General features: G+C 45.9%; 1 protein-coding gene across 2 annotated transcripts; it reads right to left on the bottom strand.

The window, feature by feature from the left end:
- Nucleotides 1-1,743: 1,743 nt before the first annotated feature.
- LOC307074352 (E3 ubiquitin-protein ligase NEURL3-like) lies at nucleotides 1,744-6,588 on the bottom strand. Of its 2 annotated transcripts, none has more exons than XM_079734466.1 (4): nucleotides 6,460-6,588; nucleotides 5,040-5,543; nucleotides 4,573-4,737; nucleotides 1,744-2,368 (listed from the first exon to the last, which is right to left on the bottom strand). In XM_079734466.1, the coding sequence occupies exons 1-4, from the start codon at nucleotides 6,545-6,547 to the stop codon at nucleotides 2,217-2,219; spliced, it is 909 nt and encodes a 302-aa protein (XP_079590592.1). In that variant the 5' UTR covers nucleotides 6,548-6,588; the 3' UTR covers nucleotides 1,744-2,216. The 2 variants fall into 2 exon arrangements, with proteins under 2 accessions (XP_079590592.1, XP_079590593.1); XM_079734467.1 differs by lacking the exon at nucleotides 1,744-2,368 and adding an exon at nucleotides 4,250-4,359.
- Between the last annotated feature and the right edge of the window lie 10,533 nt (nucleotides 6,589-17,121).

Raw genomic sequence — 17,121 nt, 5'->3', positions numbered from 1 at the left:
TTCATTCGACCTTTGAACTATAATCTAAATTGAACTGGAGGAAAGTACAATAAAATCTGCGATATTTCTACGGCAAGCAGGTGAAAGAGATACATTCAGCCGTCTAGCTCCATAGACCCCCATTCATTCTGCACTCGCTCGCGATCACCCCCAGTGGAATTCTAATGGAACTGCAACCAAGATCGATACAATGGGGCTCAATAGAGAGTGCCAAGGCTCTCCGTAGACGGGCTCTGATCATGCTCTGTGTGTGATCTCGCGTGACATTTCCATGCTGCTGAGAAAGTTATTGTCTGGGACTTTTTCAAAGTTTTTACAAACTATTATTAACTTATATTTAACCAAACTGCCACAAACAACAAATTCTACGTTTTTTTTCCTTCCTTTTGCATTGCATTCAATAATCAAGTTCTACATACATTCCTACGAGAGAACCGGGTAGGGGCACAGTTGGTAAGTCTTTTAAAACAGTATTTTTTAATAGCTCTGGGTTCGCTAACTACGTTGTTGATGCTTTGTTTTATGTTTAGGGATTCTAGTCTACTACTGCTACTGCAGAGTTTTGGTGTTATTTGGAGCAATATTAGTGGTTAAAAAGTGCAGATTTGGAAGCTTTCCGCGCACCCAGGGCCGGATTATCCATAAGGGCCAGTGGGCCAGGGGCACCAACCATTGACAACCAGTGGGGGGCATCACAGGAAACAAATATTTTTCTTCAATTGTTATATTATTGACTTGAAATTGTTGAAAGACCATACGTTACTCGTTCATGAATATTAATTTCACAAAAATGATGATGACCACTATCATTCCCCCTCCCCAATCTGTCAGAATTGAGTTGGTCCACAAGTGCACGCAAATGCGCAAACGTTCAACTTGATAAATTGGAGACCGCGATTATGACAAATGTTTGGGATAGAATACTAACCAGGTTTAAGACCACTACTGAGACTTTGCAAACGCTTGCCATAACAGAGCATTTTCTATTTTCAACCATGCTTGATCAAGATGGTAGGAATGCAATGTTGTTTTCCCCCATGAGGGCTATTATTATTAAATACATAATATGAAATGGGCATTATGATAAACTGATAAAGAACAAAAATACATTTTAAAATACCTTTCTAAAGCCAGCACTTTTTGTGTGATTTGTGTTTATTGAGGATGACTTGTTTTGATCTTCGGATACCCAAATGAAATCTTGGTTAGACAGAACAATATAGGTTTATGGTCAATAACTTCAAAGATGTAGTGAAAGGGTCCTTGCCGTCTCTCTCTGTCGTCTTTCTCTGCTGGGCAGCTGCTGATAGCACTCATAATGAAAGTAAAGGTATGGTGTCACTCATTTTATATTCATGCTAATGACCCAATAGCATCCGACCAAAAGTGCAGATGATATCTCCACAAGTCATAACATCCTCAACTCATCTGACCGGGGCTGCAGAAGATTGCCACGTGATTTCCTAGAATACCCGCTTTTGCAGCCGTGGATGATTGGATGATTAATACAACCTTTTTTTAAAATGTTTTGGTTAAATATTTTGTTTTAGATACATTTTTAGAAGTAATCAACAGTGGCAAACTCTGTAGGCCTATCCTTCTTTAAATACTGAGTCCAAGTCGCTATGAAGAGTTCTGTATGTAAGGTACGCTAATTCAAAAAAATACAGTTAATGATATACAAGTTTGCAAAAGAGATTTTTTAATATGCATTTTTATGACTTAGTAATTTGAAATGAATGCAACATTTCAATTATATTAACATCAACAAAAATAATAATACATTTTGAGAAAAATATATATACGTAGGGCTATATATCAAACATCATCATCATCATAATGTTTTTTGGTGCATATATATCCTAAACATTATTGAGTAGCACACGGGTGGTCACTGCTCTTGAAAATCCTGCCACAAGATGATGCAAGGGTCCAACCTTCCAATAACATCCAATTAGGCACTCCCAAAGTTCTTGTAGCATATCAAACCCTACTTTTTCCCTTTCCTGCAAAACGTATTGCATGTTTTAACCCAAATGTATTTTACAATGATTAATTATGTAGGCCTAGAGATATTTACAAAGTGATGACAAGAACCTCAGATCCGACTGCAACAACTGAGTCTGTTAGAAATGAAACTCCATTTAACAAGATCTGTTGTTCTACATTATCTTCTTTGGGGGCTAAAGCCTTGCAGTCTCTTGTTGACATGTAGTTCATATGGACTGGCGGCAGATTGGGCACGTCCCAAACTCTGCTATAATCCGATTGGCACAGCTGGAACAGAGGCACCGGTGACCGCACACAAGAGTCACGCTTGTTGCACAATCCTCGAGGCACACCGCACACATCTCAGGTGAAGCTGAGTCTGGAAAAAAGCCAACGTTGAAACTGTTTTCATTATATTGATCGTCTTACCCATTCCATATCTGTACGATTCATGCTGTCAAAATGTCATAAGCTCCAACATGCCCTCATCATTGGCTGCATGAAACAAGCCCAATATCCTTTAAAGCAGGCATCTCCAAACGGCGGACCGCGGTCCGGGTCCGGACCAAGTGCGGTCCTATCCGGGCCCATGACCAATTTAAAATAATGCGATTTCTTTTTTTTTAATGATTTTTTATTTTTAAAATATTTCACTATACAAAGCATGATTATGTTAATAAAGACATTAATAAATACGATTTGATTGGCTATATTTTGAGTGATGCTATTACGCACATGCCGTGACAGACGGAGGGAGGGTGGGCGTTCAGTGAGTGCATGATCTTCGCTCTGTGAGGATCATTACTTTTTGCTGTTTTTATGCTGTACTACGGACTATTCTGCCTTTCAATTTGTATTTCAGTGAGATAATTAATAAAAAGCGGGAATATTCAGCGGTATTATGAATCCAAACACAGATCCTTCGAGGAAAAGTATCCTCAGAAGTAAGAGCGTGGAAAATATCCGAGCTGACAGCTCAGTATGAGAGGTCTACTCGAGTCTTCACACACTCTTTAACAGGCCAGCAACGTGCAAATGAATGCTCACTTAAGATTGCATGGATTTTGGGGCAACATAACAAAACTTTCAGTGACGTGACTGTTGTGAAGGAGTGCTTGAACGCCACTGCCGAGACATTACTTTAAAGTAAACAAAGGGATGAATTGTGTGAAAAAATAAAGCAAATCCCAAATCCCTGCGACGACATCCAGAAAATCCGAAATGTTATGATGACGCACTGTCACAGCTTGATGCGGCTGTTCAGAGTGCCCCATCCTTAGCCATTGATGAGTCTTCAGATGTAATGGATAATGCCCAGCTTTTGGTTTATCTGCGATTTTTTCACCAAGACAAGAAAGAGATCTGTGAGGACCTGTTGGGTCTAACACCACTTAAGACACACACAAGACGAGAAGATATTGATGAGGCTATTAAGGAGATGCTGTCCAAGAGGGGGATTGATCTAACAAAGGTTGTCTCAGTCACTACAGATGGGATACCTGTTTTGCTTACTTGAAATGTAGGCCTAGTGTACCTGTTTTGCTTACTTGAAATGAAGGCCTAATGCTCTTTTTGTGTTTATTTGAAATGTAGGCCTGGTGTACCTGTTTTGCTTACTTGACATGTAGGCCTTATGCACTTTTTATGTTTACTTGAAATGCAGGCCTAATCTACCTGTTTTGTTTACTTAAAATGTTAATATGCGTTACTTTGTCTTACTTGTTTTTCATGGTTAAAAGTAAGCTATTTGGAAATGGAAAATAAATACATCTGAAAGGATAAGGAAATATGCCGTGTTGATTGTATTTGACAAAAGTAGGCTATTAGGACGTGGTAGGTTAGAGGTTCGGACCTTTCTTAGAAGGAATTTTTAGTAACTGGACCTTGTTAAATTTTAATTGAAGACCCCTGCTTTAAAGGTACTGTAGGTCAGATTTAGAAGCTATTATTTGTCAACTGTCAATTAAAGAGGCTAAGAGCTATTATACCTTCATATTAGTATTATAAAAGGTGATGTAGATAAGATTTAAAGCTGTTATATTTATTATAATTGTAAAAGGTGCTGTGGATAAGATTTATGAGCCATTACATATATATATATATACAAATCATATTAAAGGTACTGTAGGTACAGTTTGAGAGCTATCATATACAAGTATTATTGAAGGTTCTGATACTAACCCTATTTAGAAGCTATATATATATGAGCAATGGCGGCTAGCCAGTAGAGGGTATTTTTGCCCATGGATACCTTTGACATGGGGGATCGAACCTTGTACCTTGTTGTACATTTTCCTTAAATGTGATGTGTCAGGAATGTTTTGAGTTGCCTTGTGATGCAGACGGAGGGTGTAATTTAACAGGATAGACCTGAAAAACGATCCATCATGTAAAATGTTAGAAAATCCTCGGATTCAGATCGAATTCCGACACTGAGATATGACTAAATGTGTTTTGTGCTGAGAGGTCTAAGAAGGAGGGGAGACAGGTTCCGACAGATGCCCTCACCCCGCAGGTGCATGTAGGAGCTATTATTGAAGTGGACATTAGAGAGTTTCAGAGAGTGAACTTAGAGGAACTCACCGGGGCTATTTGGTGGCTGTGTGTACGTTGAGGACGACTGGCGAGGCCTTTCACACGGCTGCCCTCGGTCCACACACAGGCAGCTGTCTCCCTCGTTGGGAGCCGGGGGAGGGGTTGCCGGGCAGGATTTCTTTATCCTAAATCCTATTTTTTTCTTTTTGGATCCTGAGGAATAGGAACAAAAATAATCATTATGAAATTGACGCGTTAGCTTAGGTTATAGAGTTAAACGTGCACCTTGTTACTGTAATAGCGCAGCAGTTTAGGCTGCTCGAAACTAAAACGTTTCTTATGTTTCCTCGCTTCCGCCAACGCCCCCCCAACCCCCCAAAGTCTCAGAGGATAGAACTGTCGTCCGAAAGCGATGCGGCTATACCTGTAGAAACAACCCCATTACCGTAGCGCAAGTTAAGGTCTGCTCTTGACCTCCTTGACCTCCCACAACACCGTGATGAAGGAGAACTCACCCAACAAACGCACCGCCCTGGTCTGGCCGTACAAGTCGACCATGGCCCAGAGAGGTCGTCCCACGTCTACGCCGCCGTAAAGCTTTTTTTTTACTTGGTCGGGTCCCTTGTACATTAACACGCCCCGGGAGTTGACCCAGAAGCACAGCTCGGCCCCTGGCCACGAGTGACAGGTAGGCAGCTGACGTGCCCAGTAACCGAGGACGGTGCGAGGGCCGTCCGGATTGGCTATGCTGAGTTTGTCGTCCCAAGCAAACGACGACGGAGATCTGACGGTGAAGCCCAACCGCAGGGCGCCTTGCCAGTGCTGGTCACATCTCTCCACGCGGATGCGGATTCTCTCCTCTATGGCGATTGGTCGGTTGCTGAAGGCCAGGGCTTCATGGAAGGTATCCTTTTGTCTCTCTGCATACTGGCAGCCCGCCCTGAGCGACAGCTTAGAGCCATCACTGCTCTGGAAATGAAGCGGGCCGAGGCATCTTTTACATCTATGGATCTGTAGGCCTGTTGGGGTGACAAGAAAGCTTGGTCAAAAATGTTTAATGTTAAGATCGGGAACACAAAATAAACGTATTACTTTGTCACAAAGTTAAGTCTGTTTATGTGGAAATGTGTCATTGTGAGAAGTAAAAGGCTTCTCTAGTGTAGAACTGTAGTTAACTAGAAGTGCCCAAATCCAGATATTTTCTAGTCCCCAATATTTTCTGTGAACATAGTCCATGATCAACTGAAGGTTTGTAGAAAGGTTTTTATTTTGCTTCGATAGAATAAACAATCCAAGTTCCAAGAGGTCAGCAGTTCAATTTTACTTTCACTTCAATTTAAGTTTTGTTATGCGTTGTCGATCTCTCAGTATACTTTCAACTTTGTAGTCCTCTTATATCAAATCTCGATTGTGGATTGCTGGTCTGTTTCTATAAAATATGACGTCATAATAAAATACTAATTAGTTATGAGTAAATAATAGATATTTATAAATGGCATCCCTTGATTCTTTCTATCATTTCAAATTTGAAGCAATACAAGCCATACCATTTCCAGATTTTTTTTAAAGTAAAATCATACATTTTTACGTTAACAAGTTAGTGCAAAAAAATCTAATCCAACAACATGCATACATTAAATCTGTTACTTTTTCTTATCTAATTTAAGATTGTTTATAATGCGCTATTCAGAACTTGAACTCCATTTCTTAAATGCTTAAACCATGTTATCACTGGGTTGTTATTCATAATATTCTTACCTTCAAACACTTAAAATAAAAGTGATTGCTGCAGTAAGAAAAACAAAAAACTAGAAGTATTTAAAAGTTAATGACTGATTCGAATTCGTATTTCTGCACAATAAGTAAATCTCAAGACATTTTTTAATTACAACCATACTTCATATAATTACTTAAGAGTGGCATATAAACACTTACCAGCACTGTCTCTCATTGTCGGTTCCTCCATGCGTGCTTCTCGCTCTTCTACTGAAGGTTCGGTAGCTCGGGTGTTGCGTAGAGGCATTGCTTTATGGTTCTGATTGCCACGCCTCTCTCTCTCTAGAAATAAAAATCTTCAGCGACACCACTTCGATCCGAGAATGACGTATTGTATGTAAAGGAAGCTTGGCTGACCTTGAAGTCCACCAACCGTTTTATCCTCTGCGACTAGTTAATCATCCACTGAAAGGTGGGGATGCACCCCCCCATCTAGCAAAGACCTCATTGTAGAAGCATTGTATTCCTAGCCTGGAGACCGACCTGAGGAAGGTCACCTGATCAAGGTGGTAGGAATGCAATGTATTTTTCCCCAATTAGGCTATTAACTATTATTTAAGCAATATCACACGAGAGGGAGTGCTGTTGTACTGATTATCAGCACGGCTGTGATTCGGTCGTAGATAATCACAGCCGTTTGTTTGTTTATTTAAGGATTCATTTGGCTCCGGCAACACAAATAGATCCGCAACTGGACTGGGAATAAACTGTTGCCAAACAACACATAAAAACTTAGCTTGCTACTTTTCATACCATTCGTAATTCAACCCACATGTTATATCTGGAAACATGTTAATCTTTGCGGTGCAAAGTTTGTTGCAATCTAAGCTACATAAAGACCGTTAATAACATTAATGTTATTAACATTATGTTATCTATTATTAGAACTCCTAGCGGAGTGATAGTTAAAAGTCCCTTTATACTCTTTATCAGCACTCATGGAATGCCTCTTGTCCAATCAAATTACTTGATCGCTAACTAATTGTTGTATAATATTGATAACATAATATGAAATGGGCATGAGGACAAACTGATAAAGAACAAAATACATTTTTTAAATACCTTTCTAAAGCCAGCACTTTTTGTGAGTTTGAGATTTGTGTTTGTTGAGAATTACCTTTTAAGTAACCAAATGAAATCTTGGTTTGAGAAATGAATGTAGGTTTCTGGTCAATAACTAAATAGATAGATGTTAAATAGATGAAGTGAAAAGGGTTATTTTCATTCACCTTGTGCATCTCGCCCTTACCGATGTGTTTCTCAGAAAGCTGCTCATTTTCTTTAAATTCTTATGACATACACTGGATTTAAGAGTCACTCTTTCTCTACTGGACAGCTAACATCATCAGTGTTCCCTGATGATAACACTGAAAGAAAGGTACGGTGTAATTTGATTTATATTCATGCGAACATCCCAATAGCATCCGACCAAAACATCCACATCCCAACCCTCAGCTGACAGTGAAGAAGAAGATTGTGATTTCCCGTAATACCTGTTGTTGCAGAAAGAGAAAGAGAAAGAGGATCTCTCCAATATGGCTCAAAACAGTTGTAAACAGATAAACTACTGGACAATGGATTTTAACGAGCTATCTAATTGCTTCTTGGATTGTTTCGATTTCCATTGCTAATCGTTGCACTGATACTATTTGATATTGTGCTGTGAAGTTTAACTGCACCGGTCCAATGGAATAATGGCCACGTTTTATACTGATGTCTTTGTCTTTATTGCTCTCCTCGTACACCGTTTGATACCGTGAAAACTACAAAAGGACGATAAACAATATTTAAATCCCACGATTAACTACATAGAAATTGACTTGATCGTACAACTGTAAATAAACCAATTACCGTGGGCCCCCCTTGGACCATGAACAGAATTGTTGTAGCCATAACATACTGTAACGTCCACCTCACGTGGTGCAGCGTTGAATAAACAGTCGATGTCCGGCTTACAATCCTGCTCTTTATTTGGTAAATCCACAGTTTATCTCCGATCACTGTTGGCCGACCACTCGTACATTAAGCCGTAACACAGGTCTCACTACCACCACCCCCCGCTTCCGGACCCTCCCTCACGTTGTCCCCCCCCCCCCTTCTCGCGAGACAATCCCTTATTAACCCCCACATTATAACATTAGTGCATAACCCAACACATGAGAACATTTGCATTGCTGCTGAACGCATAATAACCGAACCACATTAACCCAGCTCGTTACACAGCTCCCCCCCAACAAAGCCCCTCGTCCCGAGGGACTACACAAAGTCTCTGAAACGGGCCGGCCGACGTCCCTGTCTCCGCGGCCGCGTGGGGGACGCAGGCGCTTCTGCCGGGTGGTTGGGGCAACGCCCCTGTGCAGTGAAAGGTAACTGTGGTGGGAAGGGGGAAGGAGGGATGTGAACAGGGGGTTTAGTCACTGTCTCTGGGGAGGTATGTGCAGGGGAAATGGGACTTCGATAGGGCTCGTGTGCCCCTGTGTAGCCGCGTGCAGCGGCTGCGCCGTCGCCCCTCCGGGCGGACACCTGGGACTCCGAGCTTGGGGAAGGGAGAGAATCCCCTCTGTACGGGGCCAACCTGTCTCGGTGGAGCGCAACCTTCTTTCTCCTTCCTTGCAGCTGGACCCGGTACACTACTTCACCCAGCCGCTCCACCACCTGACAAGGCCCCTCCCAATGACAGTCCAACTTGGGGCACCGTCCCTTCTTCCTGCGGGGGCGATATACCCACACCAGCTCTCCAGCTTGGAAGTGTCTTCCCTTCGACCTTATGTCGTAGATCCTTTTTGTTTCATGCCCGCTTTCTCCAGCTGGTCTCTGGCAAAGACATGGGCGGACTCCATCCGATCCTGGAGTCTCCTGGCATACTCTCTCCCTGGAGGAACAGCAGGGGTGTCAGGGGGCTTGCCAAAGGCCATCTCCACTGGCGTTCGTATCTCCCGCCCCAACATGAGGAGGGCAGGCGTGCATGAGGTGGACTCCTGAACAGCGGACCTGTAGGCCATGAGGACGAAGGGCAAGTGCGTGTCCCAGTCCTGTTGATGTTCCGCTGTGAGGATTGCCAGCTGCTTTCCTAGGGTCCTATTGAACCTCTCGACGAGACCATCACTCTGGGGGTGCAGGGCTGTGGTCCGGGTCTTATGCATGCCCATGCGCACACACATGGCGGTGAAGACCCGCGACTCAAAGTTCCTCCCTTGGTCACTATGGATGGTTTCTGCCACCCCGAACCTGCTGAACATGCCCTCTACCAGAGCGTCAACCACCGTCTCTGCTTCCTGATCTGGTATTGCGTACGCCTCAGGCCATTTTGTAAAATAGTCCATGGCGACCAAAACATACCGGTTGCCTGCGTCCATGCGGGGGAATGGGCCCATGACGTCCACAGCTACTCTTTCCATGGGAGCCCCCACCGCCTGTTGTTGTAGTTGCGCGCGGGACTGATCTGGGGGTCCTTTGTAGGCCGCGCAGAGGTCGCAGCGGCGGCAAAAGTCCTCTACGTCCCTTCTGACCCACCCCCAGTAAAACCCCTGACGAAGCCGGCGGAGTGTTTTTGCTACTCTGAAGTGCCCCGCTCCTGCAGTCCCATGGGATGCTCTCAGCACAGCGTCTCTCAGTGAACTGGGGACTATCACCTGCCACCTTTCTTCTCCCGTAGCAGGTTCCTTCCAGGCTCTCTGCAGCACTCCATCCCTCACTCTCAGCGCCTCAAACATAGTCCACATGCCTTTCGATGCAGTGGAGCTCCCAGTCACCTCCTCCCAGGGTGGTCTCTTTCCTGCCTCAACCCACTGTCGCACCGGTTGTATGTCCATGTCCTGCTCCTGTTGTGTCTGCCACTCGGCCGCGTCAACCATCTGCATTCCGCGGCAGACTGGTCCGGCCCCCTCGTGCATGGGGCATGTCTCCTCCTCGATACGGAGCTCTCTCTCACGTGCTTCTCTCCGCTCACAGTACTGGCACCCTACCAGTGCCCAGGGGCGGCGGGACAAGGCATCGGCGTTGGCGTGGCTGGCTCCGGCCCTGTGTACCACTGTGAAGACATAGGACTGCAGCGTTTCAATCCAGCGTGCAACTTGGCCTTCTGGTTCTCTGAAGGACATCAGCCACTGCAGTGCCAAATGATCTGTCCTGACAGTGAAGAGCCGGCCACCGAGGTAGTACTTGAAGTGCTTAATCGCCGCCACCATGGCGAGGAGCTCTCGGCGTGTGACGCAGTAGCGGCGCTCAGCCTTGTTGAAGGTTTTTCTGAAATACGCCACCACTCTCTCCCCCTCTGGCCCCGCCTGAGCCAGCACTGCACCCATTCCCAAGTCGCTGGCATCCGTGTCCAGAGTAAACTGCAACCCAGGGTCCGGGGGGGTGAGGAAAGGGGCCTCGGTCAGTGCCTTCTGGAGGGAGTTGAACGCTTGTTGGCACTGTGGCGTCCAGGTGAAGTCCCTGTCCTTCTGCAGCAGGTGGTGCAGTGGGGCAGCTATGCAGGAGAAACCTCGCACAAACTTTCTGTAATATGAGGCCAGGCCAAGGAAGCTCTTCAGCTGTCGTTGGTCAGTTGGTGTCGGCCAGTCTCTAACTGCATGCACTTTCTCCTCCAGTGTGCTGATGCCTTCTCCCCCCAGTCTGTGACCCAAAAACTCCACCTCCTTCCTCATGAAGCTGCACTTATTCGGGTGTAATTTTAGGCCCGCCGCCGCCACTCTCTGCAGCACCAGCCTCAGCGATTCCAGGGCCGTTTGGAAGGAGCTCCGATGGGCCAGGATGTCGTCCAAATACACCAGACATCTCTGACGGGGGATGCCAGCCAGCACCCTGTGCATGAGTCTCTCGAAGGTGGCTGGGGCGTTGCACAGGCCAAAACTGAGGACCCGGAACTGCCACAACCCGATGTGTACATTCCTTCTTCCGTACAGAAGGCAGTCTTTGGTCTTGCTTCAGGGCTGAGGGGCACCTGCCAGTATCCACTTCGCAGGTCTAGTGAAGAGAACCAGGAAGAGCCAGACACCAAGTCCAATGACTCATCGATCCTGGGTAATGGATATGAGTCCTTTTTTGTCACACTGTTCAGCGGTAGTCCACGCAGAATCTCATCTTGGTGCTCCTCTTTTTCGACACCATCACCACTCCCGAGGCCCAGGGGCTGTCCGACGGTTCAATAATGCCATCTCTTTGCATCTCTTCAACCGCTCTGTCTGCAGCCTCACGGTGAGCCATGGGGAGACGCCGGGGACGCGTCTTGATCGGCCGTGCATCCCCAGTGTCTATTTCGTGCTGAACCAGGTGTGTCAGGCCCACTTCATTGTCTGTTAGTGCAAAAATGTCCATAAAGTCAGATAACACCTTCCACAGCTCCTCCTGCTGCCATTACTCCAATTGGCCACAGTTCTGTCTCCATATCCCTCTCACCGCCGACAACCTGTCCGTTTCCCCCACCGTAGTTGACTGGGCTGGGGAAGATGATTCGGCATGTGCAGAGGGGGGCTGACCGTTGCTGGGGGCATGGGGCACTAGTGGCAGGAAGCTGCTAACAGGGGGGGTATTTCTCTCTACTGGGGTTTTTGTGTCATGGCAGTGTGTCTCCATGGCTGTCCTGACAAGGGGGTGTGGCTTTGGGGACTGGGTGGGCGGTATCAGCTTAACACTGGGGCCCTCGGGAAATGTCAATGTGTTCTTCCCCAGGTCCAGCAGACAGCGCGCAGCCCTCAAAAAGTCCAGCCCCAGTATGCAGGGGTCCTGCACCTGCGCCACCCATACAGTGAAATCCACTGACAGACCTCCCACATTCAACGTCATCCTCCCCTTACCAAGCATAGGGGCCAACTCACCAGTCACTGTCCTCAGCTGCACTGTAGTCTGCTCCAACTGTGTCCCTGAACTACATCTGGCCTCATCAGTGTTGCTGTGGAGCCCGTGTCCACAAGGGCTGTATGTGGGGCCCCGTGCATGGTGACGGGAACATGGCAGAAATTCCCCGAGGGAGTCCAACCCACCACCATCGTGGATTCTGTGTAATCGTCTGCTTCAGGGGGGAGTGGGGCCCCTCTCCCCCATCTCTGCTGTTGGGCCCCTCCATCCTTTGCGGCAACAGCACGGGACACCGTGCCCGGGGTCCGTACTGTCCCATCTATATGGGCCCCGGGCCGTTTCCCTGGTCTTTGGAATGCTTGGAGCACTGTCTGAGGAGATGGCCAGGTTGTCCGCATCCCCAGCAGACCAGGGGGCGTTGGCGAGGTTGTGTGGCACTTTGCGGCGAATGCATGGAGACAGCCTGTATTAATTCGGTAATTTCAGCCACCCATGCAGGCTTTACTTCGGCTGCATCAGTGCATGCAGCGGTTCTCACTGTAGGACCACTCTCCTCAGGGCTGCCTCCCATGGTCCCGCCCCCCACAATCTCCCTCTCCAGAGCCAGTTCCAGAGCCTCTTGTATGGAGCGGGGATGGGCGAGCTGGGTCTGAATGCGCAGCTCCCTGGGAGTTATGGCTTGGACGAACTGGTCCCTGGCAAGCTCCGTCTGTATTTCCGGGGGCATGTTGGCATAAGCCCTCCTGGTAAGAGTTTCAATGTCATTAGCTAGCACACGGAGGGGCTCCCCAGGCCACCGGCGCCTGATGGAAAGTTCAGAGCGTAGGAGACCGGGCTGTTCGCAATGTCCAAAACGCCTCTGCAGAGCCCCAACAAGAGCCTCATAATTATTTCGTTCCTCTGGGCTGAGCAGTAACAGGCATGCCAGTGCGTCGTCCGTAAGGCATAACGCTAGCTGTAGCGTTTTATCATCCTTCGACTAGCCTGCAGCTTGTGACAACAGTTCGAATTGGGCATGAAACGCCTGCCAGTCTGCCTTACCAGAGTACTTTGGTGTTTTACACGGGGCCCGGGAAGTATAGGCACCGCCCCTCTGACACGCAGGCTGTGCACTCCCTCTGCTGTCATGCTCTGGAGGAGCTGACGTGCCTGCGACGGAGCCTCCGCCATATCCTCTGCTCCGTCGGGGGTCGGTGGAGCCCATTCCCGCGTTGCATGCCATGCGCCTCGCTGTCTCCCTCAAGCGGGCCCTGGTCTCCGCAGCGCGCTCAAACTCCGCCGCCAGACCCCCCGCAAGGGCATAACCGTAGCTCCCCTCCTCCTCCTTAACTTTCGGCCGCGCTCCACTCCCGTGCGCCATGTCCGTTGGCAGTACAAACAGCAGCACCCCGGTGGGTCCGCAAGATGCTAGGATAACGGCGAACACCGGAGAAGAACCAGTCCGTCGTTTTACTTCTGACACCAGTGTAACGTCCACCTCACGTGGTGCAGCGTTGAATAAACAGTCGATGTCCGGCTTACAATCCTGCTCTTTATTTGGTAAATCCACAGTTTATCTCCGATCACTGTTGGCCGACCACTCGTACATCTCGCCGTAACACAGGTCTCACTACCACCACCCCCCGCTTCCGGACCCTCCCTCACGTTGTCCCCCCCCCTTCTCGCGAGACAATCCCTTATTAACCCCCACATTATAACATTAGTGCATAACCCAACACATGAGAACATTTGCATTGCTGCTGAACGCATAATAACCGAACCACATTAACCCAGCTCGTTACAATACTTTTACAACCGTGCCGTCTGACGCGCGATCTACTTTCTGTGTTAACAGACAGGTCCTGTGACCTACTACGTCACATGCATAATATAACTTTTTTAAACATTTACCTTACAATAATTACATAAATTTCACTAGCATATATTGTATCTATTTATAATAATTGTAATAAGGAACTTAAAGTAGTTACGAATAACCAAACACATAAACACGTATAAAATATATATATTCCTCCACAACAAGTGTATGGGACCGTATGCAGTGCATTCTCATAACCTTTTCCAAAAAAGACACACTGTTCTCAATTAAGTATTCCCCTTTTTCATTCTTCAAAATTCCTGATGGAATTAAGGGAAAAAAATATTGAGCCATGCATTTTTATTTGTTTATTAAATTGAACCCAGGGTCTTTTTCTGCATGCAAACAGATCAAATAAGCCGTCCAGACACTTTTTCTAGTTGATCAACCAGTATAGGGTTTCCCCGGAGCAATGCTAACATTCCGAATGGCTAACGTGCCAAACGTTAGCATTTGGCTAGGGGCGGTGTGCCGAACGCTTCCAAATCTGCATGCTTTAACTCCAAACCTCTGCAGTAGCATGAATGGGGTCCATTCACATAAAACTAAGCATCAACAACTTAGTAAGCGTACCGGAGGTTTATAAATAAAAAAGGGCTGTTTTACAAGTCTGTGCGTTACAGGTAGGTCCATGTTTACAGGAAGTCTATACAAGTCAATTACCGAATGCACAGGAGTTCGGTTCAAGGAGAAAAGTTTTGGAATTTATAATTTATATGATTAATATTTAAAAACAATATCTAGCAAGTGTTGACATGGAACTGAAAGGAGTTGCACATAGACAAAATATTTATTCTCGGAAATGTTGCTACAATCTCGCATGACACGTTGCAGTGCACATGTGAGTGAAGACGCTCCCTGTAGTCCCTTCCGGGCATGCTCCATGTGAGATCTCACTTGACATTTCAATGCTGCTGAGAAAGTTGTTGTCTGGGTATTTTTCAAAGTTTCAAACTATTCCAAACATTTTACAAACTATAATCAACTTATATTCAACCAAACTACCACTACGAGAGGATTTTCCTAGGAGCTGGCAGGGGGACAGTTGGTATTTTGATAGTCTTTTTTACTAAACTCCGGGTGGCACCGTTAGCCATTTAGGCTCTTAGCGTTATACTGGTTGATCGATGGGAAAAAATGTCTTGCCGGCTTATTTGATATGTTTTCATGCAGAAAAATACCTGTGATTAATTTACATTTTTTATTAATTTACATTTACCGGGCTTACACTTTCATTTAAACTACGTACTGTAACAAGATGGCGTTGCGTTAGTTTTTCTCTCCACAAGGCTTCGCCAAACCAACAGTTGGAGGAAGATTATATTGGCTCTCTGGACTGAGGACGTTTATGAACCTTCAATATACCTGGTGCGCCTGGCTTCCTAAGGTCAGCCATTATAACTGTATTAGAAAAATATTTATTGCACTGGGGTTGAGTTAACAAGTTTCTCACCGTCACCTATATACACCTAAACACTATCTATTGTATTACTTACTAAACACCGACCTGTATTAGGTCTACAAACTATACAAATTGAATGCCCCCAGACCATTGCCAAGAAGAGTCCTAAATTTAAGGAAAACAATACCCTGAGCCAATACGGTGTGATGTGAATTAAGGTGAAGTTCTAAGATGAATTTATGTTTTATTCTCTGGCAGTTTCTCTAGTGTGTCTGTAGATGGCGTTCCAGCGCTGCAGATCAATCAGCTATACATATAAAATATTTTGAGGCCATAATGAAACATTGTGACTGAAAATAGACTATTGGTGATACTTCTGTTCATTTTTTTCCTGTCTGCTGTGGAGTCTTCCTAATCAGTGCTTTATAAATAGAGTTTTATTATTATTACATAGCGCAGTAGAGGTAGATTGCACATCCCCACCAGTGAGGTGCAGGGCAAAAGGGGCTGGATAGAACTTAAAAGAATTAGGTGCCCGCACCTAATTCTGCTGTATCTTCCATATGTTTAATGGTGCTGCAACGGTGATGCAGGGATAACATTGTTCTGCCTGAGGAAGACCCAGCCGGGTTGACACGTTGCAGCACCATTAAACATATGGGAGATACAGCGTATCTCCCATATGTATCTCCCAAGTATGCGGGCACCTCATTGTTATTACAACCATTCATTGTTATGTCACCATAATGCCTTTTAGTACCCTCCAGGACATCGCTTCTCAGAACTACACGTGGGCCAGAAGTAGGAATACATGTAGGCTACAGGAAGGACTGCTAATTGACGGATTGTGTCTACATTGGTTTACATTTAATTTGTAGAGATGTAATTCCCATCTGGTTGACTGCCTACTACTGCACACTAGAGTCCAGTAGAGCATGAGCAGTAGACCAAGACCGTCCTTTATTAATCATGTGTCACAGCAAAAAGCACTGTGACAGCAGGCCTTCTTGATGGCAGTGACTGAGGTCACCCTGATGGAAGACAGAGTGCCATTTTATACATTAGTTTAGCCAAAGGGAGTGGTCCAACATTACACTAAACATGATCAAAAGTCAATCTGAAGACGTTCATTCATCCAGGAGAATTCACAACTCAGGTAATGTGTGATAAAGTGAGCGGTCTATATGGGAGTTAATACTGTTGTGTGTGTGCCCTTCGTTAGGGATCACAGCTTTCCATGCTCAGCAAAGCACTGACCTGAGAGGAAACAGGAAGCTGTTGCAGAGGATGCCCTCAAAGAATGCACTGCATCACAAAATCTATGGGGGTATCTGTAGTTTCTGTGTATTAGCAAACTCTCTCTCCCTCACTCTCTCTCTCTTTCTCACCCTCTTTCTGTTTCTCTCCCTGTCTCTCTCCCTGTCTCTCTCTCTCTCTCTCACCCCTTTCTGTTTCTCTCTCTCTCCCTCACTCTCTCTCTCCCTCACTCTCTCTCTCTCTCACCCTCTCTCTCTCTTTCTCACCCTCTCTCTCTCTCTCTCTCTCTCTTTCTCACCCTCTTTCTGTTTCTCTCCCTGTCTCTCTCTCTTTCTCTCTCTCTCCTTTTTTCTCTCTCTCTTTCTCACCCTCTCTCTCTCTTTCTCTCTCTATCTCTCTCCCTCACTCACTCTCTCCCTCTCTCTCTTTCTCCTGCTCTCTCTCTCTCTTTCTCCCTCTCTCTCTCTTTCTCACCCTCTCTCTCTCTCTCTCTCTCTGGTGCATG

This window comes from Pollachius pollachius, assembly GCF_949987615.1.
Source record: "Pollachius pollachius genome assembly, chromosome: 4".
NCBI lineage: Eukaryota > Metazoa > Chordata > Actinopteri > Gadiformes > Gadidae > Pollachius > Pollachius pollachius.
Note: the sequence above shows the minus strand (reverse complement) of the source record. Positions and strands in the feature narration are given on the sequence as shown.

Bases quoted from the DNA above. Each gene is read 5' to 3' on its own strand.
- LOC307074352 (XM_079734466.1), bottom strand. From the start codon at position 6,547: ATGCCTCTACGCAACACCCGAGCTACCGAACCTTCAGTAGAAGAGCGA. The intron at 5,544-6,459 runs GTAAGTGTTTAT...TCACCCCAACAG, and splicing joins GACAATGAGAGACAGTGCTG to GCCTACAGATCCATAGATGT. The intron at 2,369-4,572 runs GTGAGTTCCTCT...GCTTTTTTCCAG, and splicing joins ACAGCCACCAAATAGCCCCG to ACTCAGCTTCACCTGAGATG.